The sequence below is a fragment of the Camelina sativa genome, chromosome 11 (assembly GCF_030686135.1).
Source record: "Camelina sativa cultivar CO46 ecotype springtype chromosome 11, ASM3068613v1".
Classification (NCBI taxonomy): Eukaryota; Viridiplantae; Streptophyta; class Magnoliopsida; order Brassicales; family Brassicaceae; genus Camelina; species Camelina sativa.
The window spans coordinates 3,188,955-3,216,115 of record NC_141890.1 but is presented as its reverse complement, the minus strand read 5'-3'; the positions used below and the strand labels follow the sequence as shown (position 1 = coordinate 3,216,115).

The following is a 27,161-nucleotide window of genomic DNA, read 5'->3' as shown; positions in this document are numbered from 1 at the left end:
TAGTCATGTTTGTGGATTAATTATGATGATATATTTTTTTACACTTTAAAATTTAGAAAAAACCTATTTATATATGTATTGTCGGTTTCAGTCGGCAATTGAACATGCAACAATCTCGTGTTATCACTTAAATCACTCAAAATAATTGTGTAGAATTGAAAACACTTGACCATAACAGTTACGTTGTTGTTCTAAAAGCGATCTTTTAATCTTTTTTATATACCATGTTTTGGGAATACTGTATAATGTTGGTAATCTGCATGTACTTTAAACTAGTAAAGCATGATGACATCCACATCGTAGAATCCTTGGAAGTATGTTTACAGACGCTAAATTTTTCTTGAGGTGACTCATCTCTGATTAATAAAATAAATTTGCAACATGGCGCAGTTCCATTTTAAAACTTAACAAAGTATCATCTGAAGTCATAGTAACAAACTAACAAATGCTACGATTTTGTGAACTTCACGAAATAGCAAATCAACCGTCCACATATACACTACAACATTGTAAAGTCATGACATCAAAACTGAAGAATTGTATGCACGGCCGGCCGGACCTTTTTGGTTAAGGTACAAAAGAAAGCCAGAATTGTGATACTTGAAGATATACACATACGCTTAGAGTTTGGTCTATTAAGGCTTTGAAGCCTTTGATCCATATCTTTAATAGTTTGAGAAAGGAAAGAAAATATACAATCTTCCAACCAATTCACAATTCATATAATTCATATAATATAGTACCACATTAATCGGCTCTTACCACACACACACACACACACACAAGATAAAACCAAACAAAAACCATATTGAAGTAAGAAATAAAATTATAATTTTGGTTACCATTAGATTCTAAAATTTGAATTTCTAAAATCATATCTATATTACAAAAACTGTCATTCCTCTGTACATCACATCAGAACAAACAAGCAAATAATAATTTCATTTTAATGGTAGAAGTAAATTCATTTAATCATAATTGAAAAACATCAATTTGGTTCGCCGGAGAACTGTCGCACCGAACAAGCAACCACCTGAGCCCATTGCTTCAACCTCAGCTTCATCGTCTCCGGATCATCACCTTTTTTACAATTCTCCACCGTCAGATCAAAAAAAGATTTTTAGAAAAATTCAAAATTCACACATACCTTGATCAACGATCGTCGTGCTAGAATTATTGCTGACTCCACCTTCCGATGCGATCGACGAAAGAGACGAAGTCCGTGACAATCTGTTACTATACTGTTTATTAACGGCGCAATATAAACCAAGAGCTGGTAGAGTTTCAGATAATCTCGGATCTAAATCAGGCGAATCCGGCTCGAACCCGAATCCAAGCTCGATGCATCCCTTGAGCTCTTCAAGATCTTCGTCCGACACGCTTTTACTCCGACCAAGTCGGCCCGATGGCCGCTTTCCCTTTTTCTTCAGCCAAGCTTCTTCTCTATCCGCGTCTGGCGACCATGAATGCTGCTTTACTAACGGTTTAGGCGGTTGTGCAAATCGTTTCGACATTTTCAAAGCGGCTAGGTTTTTTTCTTCTTCTTCTTCTTCTTCTTCTTCTCTGTTTGGGTTTAATCTCTGTCTTTTTTTTTTTTTTTTTTTTTTTTATGGTGTTTTAAATCTATACGGCAGAAACGCGTGCAGAGCACTTCTATTATATATATACACTTAATTAATTTATTTATTAGCATAAAAATGTTAAATTTGAAAAGTGCCATTAAACTTTATACCATGTTTTCCGATTTCTTTTTAACTTTTGATTTTTAACTAAAATTGGTATGGCTTGTTTGATAAATGGGAATATAATTTTCATAAATGAGAAAGATTTCCTCTAATATTTTATATTTGAATTTGATTTCTTTACCGTTTTCTTTTTTACCAGCAAGGAAGCAAACACATTTACTTAGATGTCATCATCATGTCTACTAAATTGTAATTACTACATAAGAGATAGAATTGTTTTGATCGTTTATTACATTACCACATTCTGAACATTTCTAGATTTACATTACTACTTGAATTAGTAGAAAAGGTCACCATGACTGACTTTAGTAGTAAAAGATTGGTGGTGTACAATTTAGAACTGCATGAATTGTTTCTTCTTTTTGTAAAGTGCTCAAACATAAGAAAGAAAAATACGAGGACCAAAATATGAAACTTGACCAAAAAATTCTGTATGACTCCCACTTACACAAATAAAATTCACTTACATAGTAGAATCAAACAGTGACATCGCTCGCTGACAAAAAGTGAAAATGAGATTTAACGGAGAAACAGAGACTCTGAGTCTCTCTGACAAAAGTATCTATTTTGGGTCAACCGGATCCGGTCCACGGCTGGTAACATCTTTTTAAGTCTTCAACAAACGTGGCCATTAAAGTATAATGTTTTCTCATTCTCTCTATCAATAATTATTAGGGTTGTTGTTGAAATTATACTAATTCAATAAAAATGATTTGGAGTTGTCATGTTTATTTCAATAAAAAGTCGTTTTATTTTATGAAGAAAATTCGATTACAACCTAAAAAATAAAAGTCATTAGATGTTTCATTAAACGATTACCACCAACTTTGATGTGTGTTTAAACGCAATTATTTCCTCCGACACACTAATTAAAAGACTGATTACATGGTTTCAACAAAAAAAAAATATAATTCTCAATAGATTTATTAAGGACAAAAAATACAAAAACAAAGTGCCATCTTTTCTGTAACCCAATAATAATTTATACTGGTAGAACCAAAAGATTGAGAGGATTCAACGATTGAAACCGTTCACACGTCTCGTCCTTTGCGAGTGACTTTCTGCTAAAGTAAACCACAAGCTGTCCACTTGACTACGACAGGCTGTGCCCATTGCCGAAATAAAGAAGCTTTCTTTGTTGTGACTTAACCTTCGTAAGCAAAGTTGGAATCTTTTTCCCACCCAAAGTCTTCCTTGACCAGAGAGATATATAAACCTGGTTCAAAATGGATTGGAACCGGTTTGAACTGAATACAGTGGCATTGGTTTTTCTAAAAAAAATCACCAATAATCACCACAAGAGCAGACTCCATCCTTGAAATGATGAAACCGATTTGAATCCCTCACAATGATCTCTCTCTCAGTGATTCTTGATATGAACTTTGTTACGCTATGGCAATCGCCGCATACCCTGAGATTCTTGAATATCTGAATCGTTGTCTTTGCGGGAGTGGCGATGAGTGCAAATGCAATAGCCAATCTTTCACTATGCCTCATGAGGATATGCTCTTTTTCATCGTCTTCAACATCTTGCAACACAAATCTATGGTCTGGGACATACCCAACCATCTTCAGTTTCGCGTGTAATGCTGTTAATTCTCTGTATATCTCTTCATACATTGGATGTGTTTGGTTTCCCGTGTAAAAGACTTCTACTTTGTTGTTTACTTCCATCGAGCTCCAACCTGGTGTCTTCCTCAAACCTTTGCCTCGGGCGATGGACCTTATTGTATCAACTCCTTCCCATTTTCCAGCAGTAGCATACATGTTTGACAATAGAACGTGATAGCCAACATGCTCGGGATCAACCTCAAACAAATGTTCAGATGCAACTTTTCCCAGATCGATGTTTCCATGGACTCTACAAGCGCTGAGAAGAGCTCCCCAAATAGATGCATCAGGCTGAAGTGGCATGCTTCTTATAAAGTTAAACGCGGTTTCTAACTGACCAGCTCTACCAAACAAATCTACCATACAACCATAGTGTTTCAAGCTCGGTGTTATCCCATAATCTGTTTGCATCAGATCAAAGCACCATTGACCTTCGTCTACTAGACCAGAATGGCTACAAGCTGACAACAGAGTCACAAATGTAATGTGATCTGGTTTCACTCCTTCATCAAGCATGTCTCTAAACAGCATCACTGCTTTCTTCCCATGCCCGTGAAACCCATGACACGCTATTAGCGTGTTCCATGGCACCGAGTTGACTCTGGGGATTTGATAAAACAAAGAGAGTGCATCCTCTAGTCGTCCACATTTTCCATACATATCAGCAAGGCTTGTGCCAACAAAAACATCCAAATAAAGACCGTTCTTCAAGAGACGACCATGGAGTTTCATACCTTGACGCAATGCTCCAGCCTGAGCACAAGCAGGCAAAACGCTCACCCAAGTCCCTTGGTTAGGGACTATCTCTCCACCTTCTTCCTCCATTACGTTATACATTTCCATAGCTTCACTAGCAAAACCATTTTGCGAATAACCAGATATTATAGTATTCCACGAAATTACATCTTTATTCGGGAGCCAGTTAAACACTGCTCTCGCTAAATCTACAAGGCCTAGTTTTGCATACATAACAACAACTGCGTTACCAATGGTAACATCTTCCAAGAACCATCCTTTCCTCAAAGTGAACCCCAACACAGATCCACAAGCACGAGTGTCCCCTAACTGCGCAAGTACAGAAGCCAAACTAATCAAAGTAAGGCAATCTGGTTGAACTCTACTTAACCGCATCTCCTGAAACAAAGAAATCGCTCTAAGCGGCTGCTCATTCAGCTCGTAAGCCTTAATAATGGAATTCCAAGAAATCAAATCCCTCACAATCATCCTGTCAAAAACCTTCTGACAATCCCTAAGGCTACCAAACTCAGCATACAAATCAATCAGCTTGTTGGAAACAAACAACTCAGACTCCAGACCATGTTTGATCGAGTATGAATGAATGGTAACTCCTCTATTAAAATCACCAGCTTCAGTGCAAGCCGAAAGAAGACTTACAACAGTAACTGAATCCATAGCTCTCAACCCATCAGACAAAGCCAACGCTTCTTTAGCATTCCCGCTTTGACAATACCCTGAAATCATAGCATTCCAAGAACCCATATCTCGAACAGGCATTACATCAAACAGCCTGCGTGCATTACCCACCACTCCATACCGACAATACAAATGGATCAACGACGCAGCAACGTAGACATCCCACAAAAACCCAAACTTTAGAGCCAAGCAGTGAATCTTATCCCCATCAATCACATTCCTACAAGCTTTCAAAACAGAAGGGAAAGTTCGGTAATCAGGTCCAAGTCCAGAACTCGACATAAACAGACTAAAACACCTAATAACCCCTGAAGAATCTCCCGCACGGCTATAACCAGAGATCATCGAGTTCCAAGCATAAACATCTCTGTTCTCGATATGGTCAAACGTGTGCCTAGCCAACGCAACGTTCCCAAGATAACAATAGTGATTAACGAGTTTAGCAGAGATACAAACGTTTCGGATCGCTTCAGATACAACGAGACGTGCGTGAAGGCATTTCGCTGATTGCACATTAGTGCAGTATCTGAAAAGTGAGTGAACATCATCAATCTCTTTACTCGCATTTGCAGATACTGAGAATTCTCGAACTGTAGCTCCGACGGACTTCAAAACTCGTTTAAAGCGCCCGCCTTTGCAGGTCGGAACCTGTCTGAACAGTGTAAAGGTTCCAAATTTCATCAAAATTTTCGAGGGAAGATGAGATTATTCAGAGGAAATTGATTTCATTTATGTTACCTCAACATACATACAATCAGGGGGGCTCTTGAAACCTTCCGACGACTCCTTTAGGATTAACTCACACAAAATTATTAAACTCACGAATAGTGATGAGTGAGTGAATTAGTAGAGATGGTGGTTGTATCAGAGAGGCGATGTAGCGACGGTGAACTGAAAAGTCAGACGGAGGCTTTAGAGACGGCCGTCAAGATTTTAGTTGAAATAGATCGACCGGTTCATAGATTTTTCTTATTTAATTGCGTTTCGGGGATTTAATTAGAACCCGGTTTAATTTGTAAATTGTGCGGTCTAACCACAAAACTTGAAATGAACGCTAAATAAGGTAACTAAGATTTGAGTCCAATAAGGCCCAAAACGTTTGGGTATAGCCCAAATAGTATGTAGCCGTTGCCTTAGGCGGAGAGTGTTTGTAGTTCTTAGCAAAAAATGGAGAATGTAAAGAGAGGAACATGATATGATCATATATGTACACTTGAAGTGTTTATATTTTTAGTTTTTTTAGCCAAAGTAATATATGTCTGACATACGTTGCTCAAGCAGAGCCAATAATTGACAACTATATTCTCTTCCATTGAGAACCTTTTGATTCAGACCACATGGTTTGGAATTGGATTGCGTGTAAGAGTGCAATGCAACCATATACTTCACATGCATTTACTATGAAAATAGTTCTTTTTAAGAGAACAAATTAAAAGGATTTCTAATTTAATTAGACTCGCAATCTTTCTGTGCCTCGAAAAGCTCTCTTCAAATCATAATTTTGTTTACATCTTTCTTAAGAGTTCAACTACTCTTATAACAACTTTAATTCTTCTAGATACAAAATAAAAATATATGGGCATGACATAGATTCTTTTTCTTTATCGTGGTTTTAACTACTTTTTAAATTGTTGGAATTATTTTAGTTACCGTGGAGTTAAGGAAAAGTTACAAAGCCTTCAAAACTTGCTATATACATATAAACATATTTAACTTTTTCGTTAAAAAGGTGTCATAGATATCGTCTAATTAACCTTCATAGATTTTATAATTAAGATCTCTTTACGTATTAGATTCGTGTCATTTTTCATTAAACGTTTTTCTTTTGTATTATCATCATCACTATTTATCGTTTTAGCATCTCTCTTTTGTGTTGTTTCTTCTGGTTGTTCAAGTTTTCATTGGTTTTTTGTGTTTTGGATTCTTCAAAGAAGGTTATAATATTCTTCTGTTTCTAAACGACCTATAAGAAGTAACTTCAAATTTTAAAATCTATTTCGGGAAAGAACACGTCTCCAAAGAATCGTGGCCCATGTGAATTCTATATAATAATAATAATAATACGTACTATAAAACTAAATTATTCACGGCTCCATTTTAAAAATGTAATTGCAGAGTAGACTTTCCTAATCCAGTAGTTTCCTTAAGAAAATATATTGAAAAATAGAAATAAAAAGATGGGAGACACGAAGGGTCACTTGTATGGTTACCGAGTCCAAGATAAAAGAGTCCATAATGGGGAAGAAACAGTATTTAAAAAATAGAAGAGAAGATCACAATCACATGTGATGGATCATGGATGTGAAGACCAGCACAAAGGAAATGATCATGGATTATATTAGTATAATATATGCTGCTTCAGTTTTTACAAATTTTAATTGTTTACAAGGGCATCGAGTGGACCACGTGGCATATGCCCATACCTTTTGTAGGTGTAGTAAACGTGATAAAGATTCTGGACTGTTCATCCGCTCCCTCCATCCCTCGAACTTTTTTTTTTCTTTTCTTCCGACTTTTAAAAAATCTTATCGTATAATTTTTTTTTCTTTTTCATTTTATATATTATCTTATCTTATATGTAATCTTAAAATTCTCTCTACAGTACGCATCTTTGTAGTAGTTGTGGTGAATGATGTTACTGCGGACCACTCCACAGTCGATTTAATTTGCCAAAGGAATGCGATCCCTGTAATTGTAATGGACGTTGTTTCTTTCGCGTCTTCATTTCTCCATTCCATCCTATGGTGGTAAATTAATAAGTCCATCAGTTTGTAAGATAAGAGTGGTTTCTAGTCTATAAGAAAAGTGTTAGTGAATGCTATGCTATATCTCGTATAAGGGGATCAATGAAAAAACATGGTTTACGAAATGTTTATAATAAGTTTGTTAACTAGCTCTCTAGGATCCATAAGTTGTTTTTGGATCAATACCCCCTAACTTTCTATGGATCATCAGAATATATAAAAATCCATTTAGTGTCGGTAGTTCTTCCCCTCGATTTTGAAAAGCTCTTTGTCGGGACAATGATTTGATTGACAACGAAGAACTGGATTTGATTTTATATGTTAAAAACTCTAGAGGCGAGACTATATGAACTAATTTTTTACCTTGCAAAAACAAATATACAAATTAATTAAGACTTGGTGTTAGAGAAATTATACTCAAATGAATAAATTCTCCATAATACAAAAGTAATGTTCCTACAATACATCTATATACATCTCTTCGCCAATGAAACCTTTCAAGTAATGTTTAAATAATTATGCAAAATCTCTACCTGCTAATTATTTTTCATTTAAAAAATTTTATTGGTTAAAAAGTTATCTAATTTTATTGGCTAGAAGGGATAGTACTTGGTCTCGTAATTAATGATACCGTTTAGAAAATCGAACGGCCGGGATCTTTCCACTTTGCGAACTGCTACTCGTGGGAAACGCGAAATGATAATGATATGAGAAAAAAGCAGCGTTTGTTCATTGGACCACGTTGCCCAATCTCAACGGCTCACGCACGATCTGACGTCAAATTGAGGACATTGGCTAAAATAGTAATTAATAATAACCTTATCGAGAATAAAATAATCTCCGCATCCAAACAAAAGAGACAACCTTTTATATGAACGACGAGTGTCACGCCATGGACACTTGTCGACCTCTCTCTCTCTCTTTCTCTTTCTCTCTGACCCTTTCAGGTATTTTTTTCTTTCTCAAAGTGGAATTATTGATTTACTCACAAAGCATAAATTTTTTTTTTAAAATTTCGAAAGGTTAGGAAAAATAAAAACTTCCTTCATATTTGTTACTTTGTGTGACTGAGCTGCTTGATTTTTTTTATAAGAAAAATTAGATTTTTCTTTCTTCTGAATCGGTTATTGTTGTCTGTCATTGATTGGTTTGTTGTATCAGATTCACTGATTCTGATGAGCATCATGGATTTTTCCCGCCGAATATAAGCATATGATTGGTTGTTTTGGAGATTTGTTCCCTTTTTTTGGAGATTCTTTCACTATTTCTGCTCTGTTACTTACCTCATTCTCTACATATTTCTCTTTTATGTAGATTGTTATCTTTTTTTCTAGGGTCTTTTTTTTTTATATAAACTGTAAATACGAGATCTTTTCTAGCTTCGAATTCGATTTTGCTTTAAAAATCTCATCTTGTTGTTTCACGGTAATAATATATATAGCTCGTGGGTCTCTTTTGGATTTGTATGTTACTAGTTACTACTACTGCTGTGTTTTCCTAATTTTTGGTGTTCTAAAAGTGATAAAGATCAGTTTTTTTTTTGCGGTTAAACCATCATATCCTGTATTTGTTTGTTTGTTTTCGTGAAGGGAAAAAAAAATCTAAGCTTGATTTGAGAAGAAGATGATGGGGTCACGAACAAACTTGAAGAACTTTGTTGATGGTCTGACTGATGAAGTTGGAGTTAACACAAAGCAGCAGCCAATGATGGGGAGTAGTAGTACTCTTCCATTGACGAGACAGAACTCGGTGTTCTCGTTAACCTTTGATGAGTTTCAGAACTCATGGGGTGGTGGTATTGGGAAAGATTTTGGGTCCATGAACATGGATGAGCTTTTGAAGAACATATGGACTGCTGAGGAAAGCCACTCACTGATGGGGAACAACACCGGTTTCAACAACATCAACAATGGTATTAACGGGAACGGTGGTGTTATTAACAACATCAATGGCGGTGTATCTGTTGTTGGTGTGGGAGGAGAAACTGGTGGTGGTTTTTTCAATGGTGGGAGTTTGCAGAGACAAGGGTCACTTACTCTGCCTCGTACCATTAGTCAGAAAACGGTTGATGATGTCTGGAAGGAGTTGATGAAGGAGGATGACATTGGAAATGGTGTTGCTAATGTTGGGACAAGTGGGATTCCGCAGAGGCAACAAACGCTGGGAGAGATGACTTTGGAGCAGTTTTTGCTCAGGGCGGGCGTGGTTAGGGAAGAACCTCCACAGGTGCAGCAGCCTGTAAATAACTTCAATGGTGGTTTTTACGGGTTTGGCAGCAATGCAGGTCTCGGGACAACTCCTAATATGATTGGTGCTAACCAGCCTCATAGTTTTGCTGGAAATGGTGCAGTGGTGAGACCGGATCTGCTGACAACTCAAACTCAGCCACTTCAGATGCAGCAATCGCAGAGGGTGCAGCAGCCGCAACCACTCATACAGAAGCAGGAGAGGCCTTTTCCCAAACAGACCACTATCGCGTTTTCCAACACTGTTGATGCTCTTAATCGTTCTCAACCTGTAACACAGGTGACTAAGAACCTGAAGAACTGCATTTTATATGAATGACAATAATCATCTGACAAATATTAGCTGTAGTTTTCATGTTTTAGGATAAGCTGGTTTTGGATCTGCAAGTATGTTTCAGTTTTATGACTATAGCTTGTTTTTGCTTTTTTCCGTAGTTCCAGGAAGTGAAGCCTTCAATTCTTGGAAAGCGGAACCATCCTATGGACAACAATCTACTGCAAGCTGTTGATTTTAAAACCGGTGTTACAGTTGCAGCAGTATCTCCTGGAAGCCAGATGTCACCTGATCTGACTCCAAAGAGCGCTCTGGATGCATCTTTGTCGCCAGTTCCTTACATGTTTGGTCGAGTAAGAAAAACAGGTGCAGTTCTGGAGAAGGTGATTGAGAGAAGGCAAAAAAGGATGATAAAGAATAGGGAATCAGCTGCAAGATCCCGCGCTCGCAAGCAGGTGAGTGTTCGTTTAAAATTTGGGGATTGAAGAAACGTTGAAACTGTGGCTATGGTTATTTACTTTTTTTGCGCTTTGTTGCCTGACAGGCTTATACGATGGAGTTGGAAGCAGAAATTGCGCAACTTAAAGAGTTGAATGAAGAGTTGCAGAAGAAACAAGTGCGTCCAGCTTCTTCCCTATCTCTTATATTTTCTTGAGGTTGTGATCACTGACCATATGTTCCATGCAGGTTGCAATCATGGAAAAGCAGAAAAACCAGGTACCGTCTTCTTTTGAATATCCTTATAATAGTTGTTGGCTAAGCTTTTAACTCTGACTCAAAATTGAATTACAGTTTGGACAGTATTGTAAGCTTTTTAGTAGAAAAGTGTTAGCTACACAATGAAATGAGATATACCACCGCATCTTTAATTTTCCAATTTGATCTTTCATAAGAGTAATCTGACGAGCATGGATTTAACAGAAGTTGGCGCACTTGTTGTTGCAGCTTCTGGAGCCACTGCGCCAGCCAATGGGATGCAAAAGGCAATGCTTGCGAAGGACATTGACAGGTCCTTGGTAGAGCTTATAATGGCGTTCGAGGAACTCAACAAAGCGCAAAAGCTATAGAACAACACAGAAATAGAAAGCTAGCTTTGTATGTAGTTTAGGCAGGTGTTTCAATGGGTGATTGTAAATCGTGAAGTGTGGCTGGTTTGACAGAGATAGATCAACACTCTTTTGTTCTGTTTTCCTGAAGCATCTTTTGGTATTATCATCCTGATGTAATTGATCTTGACCAGTTTCTAGAACATCTTTGTGACTTAACCAGAGTGAAATTATCTTCTTCTTAATGTTGCTTGTCTGCAACTGATCTCTTTTGGGACCAAATCAAACAACATTATAATTGTGAATAGATTGATTGAAACTTCAACTTTAGCATCATCTAGAATATCCAACTGATCCAGAATATCCAACTGGGTATACAAAATAAGATGCAAATAGACTAAACCTAAGTGGCAAAATTCTTATAGATATCATCAGTTCCAGAGTAAGATGGCCTAGAAGTTAAACAGATATACTGGTGCAAAGTCTCTGGAGTGTTTGAAACCATCGAAACCCACAACTTCGGTTTAAGATCCGAGACATCTTCTAACTGTGTTTCTTGAACAAGATGCCTTCAAGATGGTGTTAAATGCCTTGGATACTCATGCACAAGCCCTTCTGAAACGCTCCTTGCTCTAGCATGTCCAAACAGCTTGCTAACAATAGCCAGGGAAAATTTGGTAACAGTTGCGAGCCCCAAACTTGTAATCACATTTCCATCTATAACAACTTCTGCTCCTTCAATTATTAGATGATTCGTAGGCCCGTCTGTTTCTGAAGGGTACACAGTCGTTCTCTTTTCCTGCAATAGGATTCAAACCGTGAATTGGGTTTTTCCATGTCTACAACAAAACAAAGAAAAGAACAATAATTATCTTCATTGTACCTTGAGTAAACCATGTTTATGCAGGATGGCAGATGATGTGTTAGTAGCACCAAATATCTGCCCAGATTGATGTTGTTCCCTGAGAAGTTTCTTGAGAATTTTGGACTTCTGCAGACGTTCTGAGCCTGCATGGCCTCCCTAAGCAATTTCCAGCATAGAAAAGAAATCAAGATTACTCACTATGAAACAACCAAAAGTTGTCGTTCGTCTATGCTTTTCCTAAGCACTTTAATTTGATATTGCATAGATTGGAACATGTATATAGCAAGATTTATCTAAGAAGTTGTGAACTAGTCAAAGGGTTATAAGTTTAATGAGAGGCATGCAGGTTAGAAGAATAGCTTTTGCTGAATGTCTTACCGGAAGAATGATTAGATCATATGATGATTCAGCAGCTTCACCAATCAATTTGTCGGTGATAATTTTGGTGCCTTGAGATGCCGTAATCCGTAAAGATCTTTCCACTGATGCAACCATGACATCTACTTTGGCTCTTCTAAGAACATCTGAAATTGTGACTACTTCAACCTCTTCAGACCCGTTGGCTACCGGGATAAGAACCTGAATTGGATAAAAGAAGACAGAATGGATAAAATTGCAGATGAGCCAGCTTTCAAATTAAAATGAGAAGTTCTTAGTAACAGCCAACTTTCTCAGCTTCCATAGGGAATGTATAAAAGAAGAATAGCAATCCATAGGTGTAGAAGCATAAGAAGAAAAACAAAATTCATTTATTATCATATCATCATGAGATTACATGGAAATGCATTGGTCATAGCTTCAGGCAACTTACTCGAGGTATGTGGTCTATAGACCAGTCAATGCTATTGAACTCTTCATTCTTAGGATTTTGGTAACCATCGCGCAGAAGCTGGTGAAATGATTGAAAAATAAGAGATTATGAGAAGACTATGGCATATCGAGATGGATAAAGAAAAGAGTGAACCAAAGAAGTGTAGGGAATAGGAATAAAGACCAGAGACTCTTCAACCGACTTGGCTGTGGATTCTCCAAAGAGCTGCTCCACCAAGGACAGAGCAAACTGAAAAGAAGTACCAGGTCCACGGCTAGTTGTAAGCTCCCCAGAAATCTGAATGTTTGTCTTAACAGCCCAGAATGTAGGAAGCTTCCCGAAAAAAGCAGGATGTCCCGTTGTCTTGCACGATCAACTACACCAAGTTTAGAAATCAAAACATGAAGAAGAAACATTAGTTACTATACAGTCTAAGCCTTTCAATTTATACCCTCTTTCTTGTCAAAAGACCCCATGGGAGAAGAGTAATAGCTGGAGCCATGGATATAGCCCCATATAACCGCTTATCTTCAGCTTGTCTCTTCATGATCTTCTCAAGAATTTCACAGTCTCTTAACCTAACAGCACCAGGCATGCCTCCCTACACAATTTGCATTTTCAGATCAGCCCGAAACATATTTACAAAACCATTAAACTAGAGCTCAAAGACTGTCCTCAATTAAACAAGATATGGTTTATGAATCAGCCAAAGCAGAACTTACTGGTAAAGCCACAAGATCATAAACTTGATCAGCACATTTAGAGATTAAGACATCTGCAAGCAATTTGGTCCCAGAGGATGCTTCAACGTCTAGCTTCTGTTCCACAGAAGCAACAGTGACCTCAGCACCAGCTCGCCGTAGAACATCAACTAACACAACAGCTTCTATTTCCTCCGTACCATATCCAACTGGAATAAGCACCTAACACATGATTTCTCAGTTATCTCCAAATCTCTCTATACAACAAACAAAGCTGGGGACTTTAACTTAGAGAATGCGTTACGCAACAAGTAGAATAAAAACAAAACCTTTTTAGTAGTTGCATAAGACACGACGCCAACATCAGAATCTGGCCTTGTTTCAATACTTGGTGACATCGAAGCTCTGAACTTAAAACTTCTGGCGCTCCTTTTAACCCCTGGTGAGGAAGAAACCATAGAGACTGAAGACAAACTCGGAGCAATAATCGTCGAGACACAACCCATCAAAGATATGCGCCTCGTATCCGTCAAAGTTGGACTTGTACAAGCTATCACTGAAATCGCTAATCCTAAAGACCCCATTGACGATTGCTAATGCTGCAGCCTGAAAATTCCACGGCTAGACGGAGAGTGAGCGCCTTATCTCTCTACACTTCTCGAAGAAAGCAAAGACGCCGAGACTTAAACGTCGACGTATCATTGCCTAATTCCTCAATTGGATAAAAAAGATTCAATTTTTTTTTTTTAATTTCCGCAAAAATTGTGCTTTTTCACAAGTGAGACTGTCACACACGACTCTCACCTACGCGATGATGATGAGACGACAATGATTTATAAAAAAAGTTTTCTTTTTTAATTTTGGGTTGTCTTGATCTTATCTCCTCTTTTGTTTTTGTATTTTGGATATGAATTACACACAACCAAGTAGTCAGAAACAGTGTGTATAAATGTCCTAAGTGAAATCAGAAATCGGTATTGAGAAGAAGACAAAAATGTTAAGGATTTTGAGTAGAAGAGCAGTATCAACTTCGGAAGAGCTTACTAGTAGTATTCAACAATGGCGGATGCGACCAGGAACCGATTCTCGCCCCGATCCTTTTCGAATTTTCCGACGACTTCAAAAGGGTTTCTGCGTGGGCGTTCTCCTGGACGGAGTCGATAGAAATTCCGAAGCTTTTTCTAGTAACTCGATCGCCATGGAAAGGATCTTATCGGAGCTTCGTTCCCACATCAAAAAGGTTAAAACCAGCTTATATTTTTCGATTTTGGTATCTTGATTGTTTGCAGATGAATGATACAAGTGTTTCTCGGTGGAGTTTTCTAGGTATTGGCCGGAGGTGGAGAGGAGGCGTTGAAGAGGAACAGAAGTAGAAACAAGCTTTTGCCTAGAGAGAGGATTGATCGGCTTCTTGATCCTGGTTCTTCCTTTCTGGAGCTCTCTCAGGTTTTGTCCTGTTCATTTGAGTTTTGTTTCCTGTTTGGATTCAATTTAAGTTTGCAATCTTGAGTTTATTGCTGATTAATGCTCCATCTGTGAATATTATAACATGAGAGTGTTGTTGCAATCTTGAGTTTGATTGATTGATTTGCGCTGCACCAATCAATGTTGGAAACAGAATTAGCATTTTATGTTTATACACTCTATATGGGTATTGATCTGAGACTTGTTTGATTCTTTGCTTACCGGATCATGAATATGCTTGAAGCTTGCAGGACACGAACTGTATGAGGAGCCTTTACCTTCTGGCGGCATAATCACAGGGATAGGACCAATCCATGGCCGTCTTTGTATGTTTATGGCAAATGATCCTACAGTAAAAGGGGGGACTTATTATCCCATTACTATCAAGAAACATCTCAGGGCACAAGAGATTGCTGCTCGGTGCAGACTCCCCTGCATATATCTTGTTGACAGTGGCGGTGCCTATCTTCCAAAACAGGCTGAGGTTTTCCCTGACAAGGAGAATTTCGGAAGGGTTTTCTACAATGAATCCGTTATGTCGTCTGATGGAATTCCACAGATCGCCATAGTTTTAGGCTCATGCACTGCAGGCGGTGCCTATATACCTGCCATGGCTGATGAAAGTGTGATGGTGAAAGGGAATGGTACCATATTTTTGGCAGGACCTCCACTTGTCAAGGTTGGTTTTCCCAAATTAGTTTCTCCTTCGTTCTTGTCTTAATTAGTTACTTGAGAATGTAAAGCTAAATGAAAAGCTTTTGAACAGGCTGCTACAGGAGAGGAAGTTTCAGCTGAGGATTTAGGAGGCGCCACGGTTCACTGTACTGTGTCTGGTGTGTCGGATTATTTTGCTCAAGGTATATTCATCTCTTTCTGCAATTTAATATGACAACAACAATCATGTTTTAAAGTTTAGACCTTAAGAAGTTACTCTAGTCTTGCAGACGAGCTACATGGACTCGCTATTGGAAGAAACATTGTCAAGAATTTGCATATGGCTGCAAAACAAGGGATCGAAGGAACATTTGGAAGCAAAAATCTTGAGTACAAGGAACCTCTCTATGACATAAACGAGCTTCGCTCCATTGCTCCAGTAGATCACAAGCAGCAATTTGATGTCCGGTCTATTATTGCTCGGATAGTTGATGGGAGTGAATTTGACGAGTTCAAGAAACAATACGGCACTGTGAGAATGCTATTAGACTAATCTTTTTTTCATGAAGATATTACCTTTGTAAGCTTCTTATCTGGAGCTTATTTTGGCAGACGCTTGTGACGGGCTTTGCTAGAATTTATGGTCAGACAGTAGGAATCATCGGGAACAATGGCATACTGTTCAATGAATCTGCACTAAAAGGAGCTCACTTCATTGAATTATGTTCTCAACGTAAAATCCCTCTTGTTTTCCTCCAAAACATCACAGGCTTTATGGTAATTGAAGTGTTTGTCTTGTGTTCTAACATGTAGCTATATAAGAGTTTCTCTACTTATCTTACTTGCTTCTTTATTGTTTATAGGTGGGTTCAAGAGCTGAGGCCAATGGCATTGCAAAATCTGGAGCGAAAATGGTGATGGCAGTATCTTGTGCTAAGGTATGTTTCATTTTTGTAAAGAGTCCGTCCAAGACTCCAAGAGATTTGATTAGTATATATGCGAGGATTTAAGCTCGGCTCTAAATTCAGGTACCAAAGATTACAATTATAACCGGTGCAAGCTTTGGTGCTGGAAACTATGCGATGTGTGGCCGTGCATACAGTCCAGATTTCATGTTCATGTGGCCAAATGCCAGGGTTGGCATCATGGGCGGCGCTCAGGTAAACCATACCCGAACCAAACTGTTTAAACTGAATCGGAATGTGTTTATACTCAAATTAGTTTTGATAATAGTACTTTAACTGTCAACAACATTGTACTGAATGAACTAAAATGCATAAAATGTTATGTTATGTTTTTGTTTCAGTTTGTGTCGCTTTTATTTTATGCAATTTTTTGGTTTGCATTCAGTTTGGTTACCTTTGACGCTGAAAACTTTTGCAGGCTGCGGGTGTTTTAACACAAATCGAAAGGGCTACTAAGAAGAGACAAGGAATCAAGGTACTGAGGAATGAACATCTTATAAACCAATTATTCTGACTCTGTTTTTCTTTTCCATTAAAACTTGATGAGAGAGAGAGAGAGAGACATGAATTTGCGTTTTTGTGTGATGCAGTGGACAGAGGAAGAGGAAGAAGCGTTCACGAAGAAAACGGTGGATGCATACGAGAGAGAGGCAAATCCTTACTTCTCCACGGCGAGGCTTTGGGATGATGGAGTGATTGATCCTTCTGATACCAGAAAGGTTTTGGGACTTTGTCTCTCCGCTGCTTCAAACCGTCCTGTAGAAGATACTCGATTTGGTGTCTTTAGAATGTAAACAGATTTTTTTTTTTTTTTTTATAACCAATTAACCACTTTCAAATAAATGGGAAAATTTTCACATATATCAACCAAAAACTACTTGATTAATTCAAGAGAAACATGGTCAACTTTGGTCGTTGACCCTGTTCTGTAGAAGTCCAAAGCTACAATCAATTTGAAATTAAATTATATATAAGTACTTCGGAAGACATAAAGGCGCTCGTGGCCCAATGGATAAGGCGTCTGACTTCTAATCAGACTATTGTGGGTTCGATCCCCACCGAGCGTGTTCATTTTTCTTAAAACCAGTTTTCCCCTTTTTTCTTTAACAAAAGAATCCATCTACTTCATTTAGTACAACCCACCAGACGGTAACGAAGCAACAAATCATACTTCAAAAATATTATAGCTACGAGCAAATGACACTAAAATACAGAATCTCTTATGGTACCCTGAGATTCGAGTTGAGACAGACAATAAACAATGACTTAACATTATCCAATAATTCAGAAGATTGAGTTAAATGACAGTTATTATTCTCTTCTCCTATATAATCCAACATGATGCTTCCACACCCACAGAGGGATCATTCATCACACGACCTTCCTTGTTGCAACTCTCTCTCTCGTAATATCAATGCGGGTAAGACAGGACTGAGCTCTTCGTGATCTCTTCTTCTCATTTTTCTTCCATTTGAAGGATCACAATGGGTTGGGAGGAGACAGGAAAAGAGGGCGAGGATGAAGGACCCGTGCTTTTATGTAGATAAAGCCACAGTCTTACAAATTGGGCAGAGATTCTTCAGCATGAGCCATTGCTTGACGCAGGCTGTGTGGAATTCATGACCACATGCCAGGGTTCCAAGATCATCACCTTCTGCATACTCTTCCTGTCAAAAAGACATGAAGGTTCACACATCAGCTTACGAGTCAAAGCTGAGTATCAGAACAAAAATGGGAAAGATAAAGATTAACCCATCTTACACATATGGACGGTCTAGTGCAATGTCAAAAGAAAACGCTAATACATAGTCAAATCATACATGCATCTATCAATGTAATTAATAATACATAACTCCTGTTTTGGTTTGCCTTACCGCAGAACAGCCATAAGAGCATTGCTAGACAAAACTACAGGTAAAAAAGGCACATTCTCAATATAAGAGTTATTTCAGGTCATACCTGACAGACACAGCAAGGTTCCATGTCCTGGTGGGATTCTGCAGCGGAAGATGTATATTTGTGCTGTTTCATTGCTTTAAGAATCACCTCTTCGCTTAGCCCGGTGCTCACATCTCCTATGCGTTCCCCAAGTGCCAATAGCTCCTACATTACCAAACAGACGTTGGCAAAGATGGGTACATTGTGATAAAATGGAAAAACAAAAATGAAACACACACCTCATACGACATGTTGTCAACGTCAAGGCGCATATCCCGATGCCTATCATGCATCTCGGCCATACCATGGTAGATCAGTGGATCAAATACCATATAATCCTATCAGATCACCAGATGAAAATCATGATTCAAGATGAAATGCCAAGTGCAACGGACCTTGCAACGAATTTCGTTTAATACAAAACCCAAATCTAAAGATGGCACACAACTTAGATGTCGACAGAGATCACATATCTCAGCATACTGAAAATCTAAAATTAACACTTGAAGACAGAAAGTGCAATGTGATTAACTGATATTAGAAAAGATTGATTGAAATCAGTTGTGATACCTCAAACCGTAAATTCTCCCCTCTTCGCATGGCACTCAACACTTGCCGTATCTGTTCATAGACAAGAGAGTATTAAACTGACATCACGAAAAATCAGTAAATATGGCTTTCGATGAGACCAATGCCATACTTAGCAAAATTGTACCAGTGACGGATAATGTGAAACAATGAAAGATAATGCAGACCTCTGAAATCAGCCGGTTCCTTCCATCGTTATCAGCAGCTAAGCTTCTTCCCAAGTGGCGCAAATGGAGATGATCATTTTGCCTTTCCAGTAACAGTCCTGATCTTCTTTGTCGAGAGCGATGACTCCGACTACTAGATCCAGATGGCGTAGCAGCTTCGTTTGAAGAAACAGAAGGCCCTGTGGGTAGTAATGGAAGAGAAGCACCATGTGTAGCCGATTCAGATTCAGTACTAGGAAATAAAGACCACGGAGCAACTTCTGACATCCTTGATTGATTATGAGGAGAAACCCATGTGGGATTCGGCTGCAAACCATGGATCCCTGAACTCGATCCTGCTCGAGGAACAAAGGGAGAATCTCCAGATGTACTAGCGTTTCCACGAGCGAAACTCCAATGAAACTGATCCGGCACTGGATTTCTCGTTTCAGTTGCAGGTGTAGAAAAGACTGGCTGCTCTGAGTTGTTTCTTGGCGCGTCCCATGGTGGTCCAAATCCCTCTTCAGGCATATTGTTTGTTCTTGAACTCGAAGAAGCATTCCAAGCAAATTGGTGTATATTTCTGGTCAATGCAGGAAGGTGGATCATACTTGGCTGACCATCACCACTGCTTGAGCTACCTGTAACTAGTATTGTTCTTGCATCCGGAGGGTCAACAAAAGGAGAAGTTGCTGGTAACTGCTGTTGCTGACGCACATAACTAGCAGACTGTGAGAAGCTGAATGCTACTGACTCCTGCGGCTGCCTGGGATTTAACCGCCTGCCTGGTCTAGATGTGGTTTCAGTGCTTCTTGTAGAAGGAAAAGCACTTTCTGCAACTGCTCTTCCACGACCCGTTCCAAATATTGGTTCCGGCAGACCAGGCTGATTAGTAACATTTGGAGAATTTTGCGAGGGCATAGACAAACTTAAGCTACTTGAAGCATCATACTGAGTAAGACCCTCATTCCAAGCCCCATGCTCAGTTTGAAAAAGGCAACCATGACTTTCACTAGGAAACGAATGGCTAGGAGCTCCTTCGAAAGCTTTTCTTTTGCAGGATGAACCTAGGCCACCCAACGAAGAACCTGGACCACTACTTCTCTCCTCTGCGGTTTGACTTGAGCTTCCCAATGAACTCTCACCGTTATTATGGCGGATAACTACCCCCGAAGTCGGCAGACCACTACCATTTATTTCCATGTCCTTGCCCAGATTTACATGCTCTAACATATTACTAGAGCTTGATCCACGCAAGAAGGATCCTCCAGGTAACAACATACCATTTGAACCTGATTGCCCTTCCTCAAATCCATATCCGTCTGAGGGAAGCTGACGATCTGTCTTTGAACCAATGGAATTGACCTGATCAGAAGGCCCCAGTCTAGAGCTGGATTCACCAAAACTCCACCAGTTATGATTTTGAACAACATGCGAGCTAGAGCTTGGGTAAGTTGGTCGTCCTGAAGCAGTAGCATTGTTTGGAAACTGAACATCCACTGGATCCAGCATACTATTCGAAGTAGTCTCTACATTGGTGCTGCAAATGGGATCTCCATCTGCGTAATTTATTCCAGTAGATGAATCGCCAGTGCTTCGTGGCCCTTGCATTGGACTTATTAATACCTCTGACCAGAACACAACGACTCTTCAGGACAGAAAGCAGTGAGAAACTATAAAGTTCTTGAGGAAACCTAAAGCCACACAAAAACAAAGCAGCAGAAACAAAGATTGAGTAAACAAATCCATTGATGAGAGTTTGTAAAGGTGATAAAACATGAAGGGAACACATATTCCCGGTATACCATTTTGATTTTCAAAGGGTCAGCCCCTTATTTAGCTGCAGCTCCCGTTTTATGTTGTGATTTGGCACTCCAAGAAGGTAAAGTCTGAAACTTGAGAGAGTAAACCATCAGTATTGAAATATCCAATCATATTTCTGAAACAAACAACTGAAGCATCTGCAAAATCATGACTTTAGCTGTTAAGCAACTCAGAAGTAGAATCTTGAGTCTAACAAACTTCATCTATAACAAAAGTCCTTGCAACATTATCTCAAAATCTTGTTGGAAGATGGGAATAGAGAGAATGTAGCTACAGATACTAAAAATCTTTAGACACAATACTGTACTAACTCAAAAGTAGACAAGCCACTCGTTGGAGATTCGTCACAATTTTAGTCAAAGATGAATTACAAGACTGTATTTTTATAACCAAGAATTGCACATTCTGATTCATTCATCATTCATCACAACAAAGAAGACAGCTTTTTCACTTAAAAGAAATCAAAGTTGCAATAGTAAGAAAGAAACCCTAAAAGAAGATAATCCCGATCCGCAGCTATAGCGACGAATCAACAAAACCATCTCCACACAAAAACAAACATGAAGACGATCCAGAAAATGAATCAATCCAAGATCGATCGTATCGTCGTATGATACACAACAACAACAACAAGAAAGTAAAAACATAGAATTGAAGAAATTGAGTACCTGCAAAAATCCCAAATAAAAGATCTCCTTCCAAGCTTAGAGTTTTGTAAAAAGAAAAGCAAAGGCGTTTTCTTTATGTAATATCTCGGTTGTATGAAATAATCAAAGATGTGGTTGTTCTTGAAAATCTCAGTCTCTTCTTGCTCTCTTTAATTTTACCAAGAAAAAAAAAAACAAAATCTCCGAGAGAATGAAGAATGAAAAGAGCATAAAGGAAAGAGATGAAATTTGGGTTATTATTATTATTATTAAGAAGAAGCAGTGGTGGATGAGCGAAGACAAGAGGATTAAGAGGCGTAGAGATTTACATGTGATGATATCTCTCTCTCTTACAACATTTTTCATGTTAGTAATTAAATTTTTGGTTAACATAGATACAATCAATAATAATCTTTAGTTTGGTAATCCTACTGTATTAGATTAGATTAGAGACATTATTTTATTTTTAGTACAAGATTTTTTTCCAGGGGTATACATTTGCAGTTGCTGGTGGTGCTTACCTTTTTTTTATTTTTCTCACTTCTTTTTTGGGGGTTTGTAATAAATGTGAAAATTGGACCGTTTAAAAAACTTAAAAGACGTTTGATTACTATATAAAGTATTTTTTTTTTCTTATTACAAAGGGTTTAATTGAGACGTGAAATGGTAATGTTATGAAAAGAGTTGTGTTACACGTAGCTCTCATGCAGTTTTGTTGTGGAACCCATATTGGCTTGACTTGTATTCTGTTTTTGGGCTATTAAAGTCCAAGAGAGACCCTCCCCTCTAAACTCTAAAAAGCCCCCCCTTCCCTGTTAAGTATAAAATCCATTTTAACTAATAGAAATTATAAACGTGTCCCATCATTTAATTAAGCTTTACAAAAATACATACAACTCAACCATACTCATTACCCACTTTGTTTTGTAGCCTTGCCGGTGGGTTGTCTTGTCTTTATTCATTTTTGCTTTTGGTTACCAAGAAAGTTTTCAGTTCATAGCAAGTCTCCCTCGACTTGTTGTTAACAATGGTGGATTTAAACACTCTCTTTCTCCGGAATCGTATTATCTAAAATAATTAAAATTTGCTTAAGTCTAGTTGTTGTCGTTTGTTATAAAAACATAGTCTTTCTTTTTTGGATGATAACACTAACAAAAAGAAAATAAAATTTGATGAAAATTATAAAATGGGCTATGGCCCAACATGAAGGACTAGTGCTGGCAAAATGGAGATGGGATGGTGCAAGTTTATTTATTCTTCCAACTTGCAACACCAGGGTGGCAGGGTCAAAAGCAGAGAAAGATATCAACCATTTGTTCCAAATTCACAAATATTAGTACTGTATGTAGTAGCCCCGCTATCCCAAAGGTGGGTTCGTTCTAGATTGGTATTTTTTGTATTATACTATTATGTTACACGTAGCTAAGTTTTGTTGACCCATTTGGCTCTGACCTTTACCTCTTTTGTTATGCCTCCGGTATAACAAGTTTTCATCAAATCCAATCCCAGTGTAAGAAAATAAATTTATAGTTTGAGGATTAAATGTGGCTTGGGTAACAACAAGTCAAGATAACGGTAGGGACGACGAGGCCATATAAACTTCATTGTTTTATGACTATCTACCATACATGCGGTTGCTGAATACCCACATGAGATGTAACTAACGAGTACATTATTAAATTAATATCTCATGATATTGGTCACACTAGCCAACATGCATTTGTAAAACATTTGTGATTCCCGCATATAACTTATGAATTAATGCTACGGTCTGTTGATAATACTGTACATACGGCCCATCCCACGCACATAGTAAGTCTTCAACTCCATATAATATCATAGAGGATATTTTTTTATTTATAGTAACCATTTATATGCGAATTGGATCGCATCTTCACACAGAACATATATATTCGCCGCCCATTCCTTAAAATTATCTAGTGTTTTTTTTTTCTTTTCTTTCAAATACAATATGTTTAATAGTATATGTTACATAAGCACATGCATTATATTATCTTTTACAAATGGAGGTCAACTCCATATTCATACCTAGCTCCATGCTTCTGAAAACTTGCCCCAAAAAAATATCACATTGTCCTAAAATGAAATGTTTTAACTAATATCAATTTTCATTTTTCTCTGAGGAATCAACGAGCAATATTTTATTCTATTTTTCTTTTTCGTTTTTTGGTTGTACGAAAGAAACTAAGGATGATTAGTAAGGAAGTCGTCCACCAAAATATTCACCTACCACAAGACACTTGAACACCGAAGCAGAGTGGTTGAATCCACTTTTTATTCCCTTCGCCTCGGTCCTCTATATTCTACTCACCAAGTCTCCCCTTTTTCTTCTTTTTTTTTTTATATTACAGAAAATACCTAATTTCAATTTATAATTATTTAATATACGCCTCATGTATAACTGTGTAATCTCTCATTTCGTCACACTGTTTTGTAATCGGCTAAGCTCAGAATAATATACACAGGAGTAAATACATGATAACAAAATTTGACAGTATACATCAACCGCTAATTCATAAATGAAAAAATAAAAGTTCACTTGTAATATACACAACACACACGTTTTCCTTAGAAATTAAAAACACAAACATAAGCACTTTGGTCTCAATTTGATTTGCCCGGCGGAGGCTTACATTACTCTACCCCTAAAGTGTGTCTGAACTGAAAGCACCAAAGTGGACGGGACCCACCAAAGATAGGGACTGACCAATTGCGTGTTAGGAGAGTTTTTCACCAACCCCGGACCGGGTTTTACCAGAAATAACAAATCCGGTTCGATCCGGTCTTCTCTTTATATAAACCTTTCATGCCATCTGTGTGATTCACCAAGCAAAAAGCACTCAATCTCAACCGAAGAAGACAAGAGCAGAGAGAGAGAGAAGAGAGAAATGGCAACGACAACAACAGAAGCCACGAAGACATCTACCAATGGAGAAGATGAGAAGCAATCTCAGAATCTCAGACACCAAGAAGTTGGTCACAAGAGTCTCTTGCAGAGCGACGATCTCTACCAGGTTCTTCTTCTCAAATGGTTACACCCAAAATTCTGATCATTTTGATTCAATCAAACAACCTAATCTAAATTAAAAAAAAACACATGCAGTATATATTGGAGACAAGTGTGTATCCAAGGGAACCAGAATCGATGAAGGAACTCAGGGAAGTGACAGCAAAACATCCCTGGTTCGTTTTCCTAATACCCATATTATAATAATCCTCTGTTTCGATTACGTTTTTTAAATCAAGATCGAAGTTCTGAAAATTCCCAATGGAATATATAAAAACAAAACAGGAACATAATGACAACATCAGCAGATGAAGGACAGTTCTTGAACATGCTCATCAAGCTCGTTAACGCCAAGAACACAATGGAGATCGGTGTTTACACTGGTTACTCTCTTCTCGCCACCGCTCTTGCTCTCCCTGAAGACGGCAAAGTAAATATATATATCTTCTCATCATCCGATCCTTCCTCCTCTGTTTCATTTTAGTCGAAACTGGGATTGAATATTTTCATCTCTGTTTTATCCTCAGATTCTTGCTATGGACGTTAACAGAGAGAACTACGAATTGGGTTTACCGATCATTGAGAAAGCTGGCGTTGCTCACAAGATCGACTTCAGGGAAGGCCCTGCTCTTCCCGTTCTTGATGAAATCGTAGCTGACGTAAGCATTCTTCTTTCTGACATATATTAACTAGCAATTTAAACGTTTCCAAAAAAGTGAAGATAATGTTAAAAAGAATAATTAGATATTTATGGGCCTAGTGAGCTTGATTTTTTACTATACTTTGCTGGGAATTTCTGTATATTACAAATTTGTTTCCTTTTTAAATATAAGAAAAAATAATTTGATATTAAGGGAATATAAGAAAATAAATATAAAGGGAGTAACCTAATAATAATGATTGTGTGTGGGTTGGTGCAGGAGAAGAACCATGGAACATATGACTTTATCTTTGTTGATGCTGACAAGGATAACTACATCAACTACCATAAACGTCTGATCGATCTTGTGAAAGTTGGAGGAGTGATTGGCTACGACAACACTCTGTGGAACGGTTCGGTCGTGGCTCCTGCTGATGCACCAATGAGGAAGTACGTTCGTTACTACAGAGACTTTGTTCTTGAGCTCAACAAGGCTCTCGCTGCTGACCCTCGGATTGAGATCTGTATGCTCCCTGTGGGTGATGGAATCACTATCTGCCGTCGGATCAGTTAATTTGGACTTTGAGTAACTCCTCCATACTCTGAAGCTTGTCCGCAGTGGATTGTTACCTTTCCTTGTTCTACTACTTTTTCAAACGCATTTTCTCACCAACCCTCTAAAATGGACGTTTTATGTATTTGTTAAGCAATATTATTATCTCCATTGTCGTTCTTGTTTTGCTTTCTTCTGAACAAAGAAATAATAATGTACCTACCTCTTATTCATTTTTGGTTGTTTTGTTTTGTTTTTCTCTATGATACAACGTATAAAGAAAAGATTTGTTTTGCAACAAACATAAGTTGTTGATAAAAGTAATCGACTACATAGGAAATTATCATTAGGTATAGGACTCTACTAAATAGACCTTCTAATAAATAACTCCATATTATAAGAACTTAGATATAGGACAAAAATGTCATGTAAGATTAACTAACATCATATTATAAGATGTTAAACTTTGGGGAACCTGATATAGAGAAGAGAACTGGAGGTCCCTAAGTACATGATGAATTTCTGATTATTGTTTTTGATTATGCTATAGCAAAAACATTTCTTACTTTTATAAAAAAGCATATTTCTTATTTGATTGAAATGCAAACATGATTTTATATTTCGTGTGTTTTGGAAGTAGTTTGAACTTTGAAGCATCAAATCTACAGGTACAAGAAGCTAATTTAGTTTTAAATTTAAGTTAACAAAAACCTGTAACCAATCATAATACAGTTTATTTGTTGAAACTCGTTACGTGTTGGTATTTTGTCAATTGAAATTAGATTACCAAATAAATATTCAACAGAAAAGACGAACAAAGTAAGAAGATTTAGGTTAGCAGTCTTTGAAAATTTTATTAGAATCCCTAAGTTTCAGTTGATAGTTAAAAAGGGACAAAGACGAGTCATTGTGTGTGGTAAATTTTCGATTTAGATTTTCATTTGCTAAAGGAAAGGGTAGAAAATTAGCTGAAGACCAAAATATTGAACAAGAATAATTTGTTGCATCAGTGTTTGGTGTGTTTAAAGTCTTGGTTCTGTTTGTAATTTTACAACCTTGATATAAAAATACTAGGATTCTCTATAAATACGTACTATATAGTTCGTATACCTCACTCGTTGTAACATTCCTGATAATAATAGTAACAAATCACCACAAAATACTGAGTTTAGTAAATTGCCCATAAAATTCGTTAAAGATTTTTATATAATTTTTTTTTTCTTTTGTGGCGATGAAT

The 27,161-nt window shown here is 37.7% G+C and overlaps 7 protein-coding genes and 1 non-coding gene across 22 annotated transcripts; 4 read left to right on the top strand and 4 right to left on the bottom strand.

Moving 5' to 3' along the window:
• Positions 1-821: 821 nt before the first annotated feature.
• Positions 822-1,634, bottom strand: LOC104721411 (uncharacterized). The gene is made up of 2 exons (XM_010439384.3): positions 1,148-1,634; positions 822-1,080 (listed from the first exon to the last, which is right to left on the bottom strand). The coding sequence occupies exons 1-2, from the start codon at positions 1,512-1,514 to the stop codon at positions 989-991; spliced, it is 459 nt and encodes a 152-aa protein (XP_010437686.1). The 5' UTR covers positions 1,515-1,634; the 3' UTR covers positions 822-988.
• Positions 1,635-2,576: 942 nt separating this feature from the next.
• On the bottom strand, positions 2,577-5,800 carry LOC104721410 (pentatricopeptide repeat-containing protein At4g33990). Its single transcript, XM_010439383.3, has 2 exons — positions 5,529-5,800; positions 2,577-5,442 (listed from the first exon to the last, which is right to left on the bottom strand). Exons 1-2 carry the CDS (start codon positions 5,534-5,536, stop codon positions 3,027-3,029), a joined length of 2,424 nt encoding a protein of 807 aa, XP_010437685.1. The 5' UTR covers positions 5,537-5,800; the 3' UTR covers positions 2,577-3,026.
• A 2,557-nt stretch (positions 5,801-8,357) lies between these two features.
• On the top strand, positions 8,358-11,345 carry LOC104721407 (ABSCISIC ACID-INSENSITIVE 5-like protein 6). Of its 10 annotated transcripts, none has more exons than XM_087474118.1 (6): positions 8,358-8,481; positions 9,124-10,060; positions 10,216-10,509; positions 10,599-10,670; positions 10,742-10,771; positions 10,976-11,345. In XM_087474118.1, the coding sequence occupies exons 2-6, from the start codon at positions 9,158-9,160 to the stop codon at positions 11,072-11,074; spliced, it is 1,398 nt and encodes a 465-aa protein (XP_087330244.1). In that variant the 5' UTR covers positions 8,358-8,481; positions 9,124-9,157; the 3' UTR covers positions 11,075-11,345. The 10 variants fall into 10 exon arrangements, with proteins under 10 accessions (XP_087330244.1, XP_010437682.1, XP_010437681.1 ...); XM_010439380.2 differs by having other exon boundaries at positions 8,406-8,556; positions 11,000-11,345; XM_010439379.2 differs by having other exon boundaries at positions 8,415-8,481; positions 11,000-11,345.
• Positions 11,346-11,398: 53 nt separating this feature from the next.
• Positions 11,399-14,409, bottom strand: LOC104721408 (protein DJ-1 homolog C). Its single transcript, XM_010439381.3, has 8 exons — positions 13,807-14,409; positions 13,499-13,699; positions 13,228-13,377; positions 12,960-13,139; positions 12,777-12,854; positions 12,344-12,544; positions 11,984-12,121; positions 11,399-11,899 (listed from the first exon to the last, which is right to left on the bottom strand). Exons 1-8 carry the CDS (start codon positions 14,059-14,061, stop codon positions 11,672-11,674), a joined length of 1,431 nt encoding a protein of 476 aa, XP_010437683.2. The 5' UTR covers positions 14,062-14,409; the 3' UTR covers positions 11,399-11,671.
• Positions 14,288-17,421, top strand: LOC104721409 (methylcrotonoyl-CoA carboxylase beta chain, mitochondrial). Of its 4 annotated transcripts, none has more exons than XM_087474115.1 (10): positions 14,288-14,717; positions 14,804-14,923; positions 15,193-15,620; positions 15,708-15,798; positions 15,886-16,127; positions 16,208-16,372; positions 16,459-16,533; positions 16,624-16,755; positions 16,979-17,035; positions 17,151-17,421. In XM_087474115.1, exons 3-10 carry the CDS (start codon positions 15,270-15,272, stop codon positions 17,352-17,354), a joined length of 1,317 nt encoding a protein of 438 aa, XP_087330241.1. In that variant the 5' UTR covers positions 14,288-14,717; positions 14,804-14,923; positions 15,193-15,269; the 3' UTR covers positions 17,355-17,421. The 4 variants fall into 4 exon arrangements, with proteins under 4 accessions (XP_087330241.1, XP_087330240.1, XP_087330242.1 ...); XM_087474114.1 differs by having other exon boundaries at positions 14,394-14,717; positions 15,186-15,620; XM_087474116.1 differs by lacking the exon at positions 14,288-14,717 and having other exon boundaries at positions 15,186-15,620; positions 15,878-16,127.
• A 133-nt stretch (positions 17,422-17,554) lies between these two features.
• Positions 17,555-17,627, top strand: TRNAR-UCU (transfer RNA arginine (anticodon UCU)). Its single transcript has one exon. It is a non-coding gene; the product is annotated as a tRNA-Arg (tRNA).
• Positions 17,628-17,710: 83 nt separating this feature from the next.
• On the bottom strand, positions 17,711-22,229 carry LOC147933593 (E3 ubiquitin-protein ligase MBR2). Of its 3 annotated transcripts, none has more exons than XM_087474111.1 (7): positions 21,725-22,229; positions 21,038-21,121; positions 19,254-20,926; positions 19,069-19,119; positions 18,738-18,836; positions 18,520-18,663; positions 17,711-18,227 (listed from the first exon to the last, which is right to left on the bottom strand). In XM_087474111.1, the coding sequence occupies exons 3-7, from the start codon at positions 20,841-20,843 to the stop codon at positions 18,096-18,098; spliced, it is 2,016 nt and encodes a 671-aa protein (XP_087330237.1). In that variant the 5' UTR covers positions 20,844-20,926; positions 21,038-21,121; positions 21,725-22,229; the 3' UTR covers positions 17,711-18,095. The 3 variants fall into 3 exon arrangements, with proteins under 3 accessions (XP_087330237.1, XP_087330238.1, XP_087330239.1); XM_087474112.1 differs by having other exon boundaries at positions 21,038-21,127; positions 21,725-22,102; XM_087474113.1 differs by having other exon boundaries at positions 21,038-21,193; positions 21,725-22,091.
• Positions 22,230-24,335: 2,106 nt separating this feature from the next.
• LOC104721404 (caffeoyl-CoA O-methyltransferase 1) lies at positions 24,336-26,157 on the top strand. The gene is made up of 5 exons (XM_010439373.3): positions 24,336-24,738; positions 24,828-24,907; positions 25,017-25,161; positions 25,259-25,390; positions 25,652-26,157. Exons 1-5 carry the CDS (start codon positions 24,613-24,615, stop codon positions 25,943-25,945), a joined length of 777 nt encoding a protein of 258 aa, XP_010437675.1. The 5' UTR covers positions 24,336-24,612; the 3' UTR covers positions 25,946-26,157.
• The last annotated feature ends 1,004 nt before the right edge of the window (positions 26,158-27,161 follow it).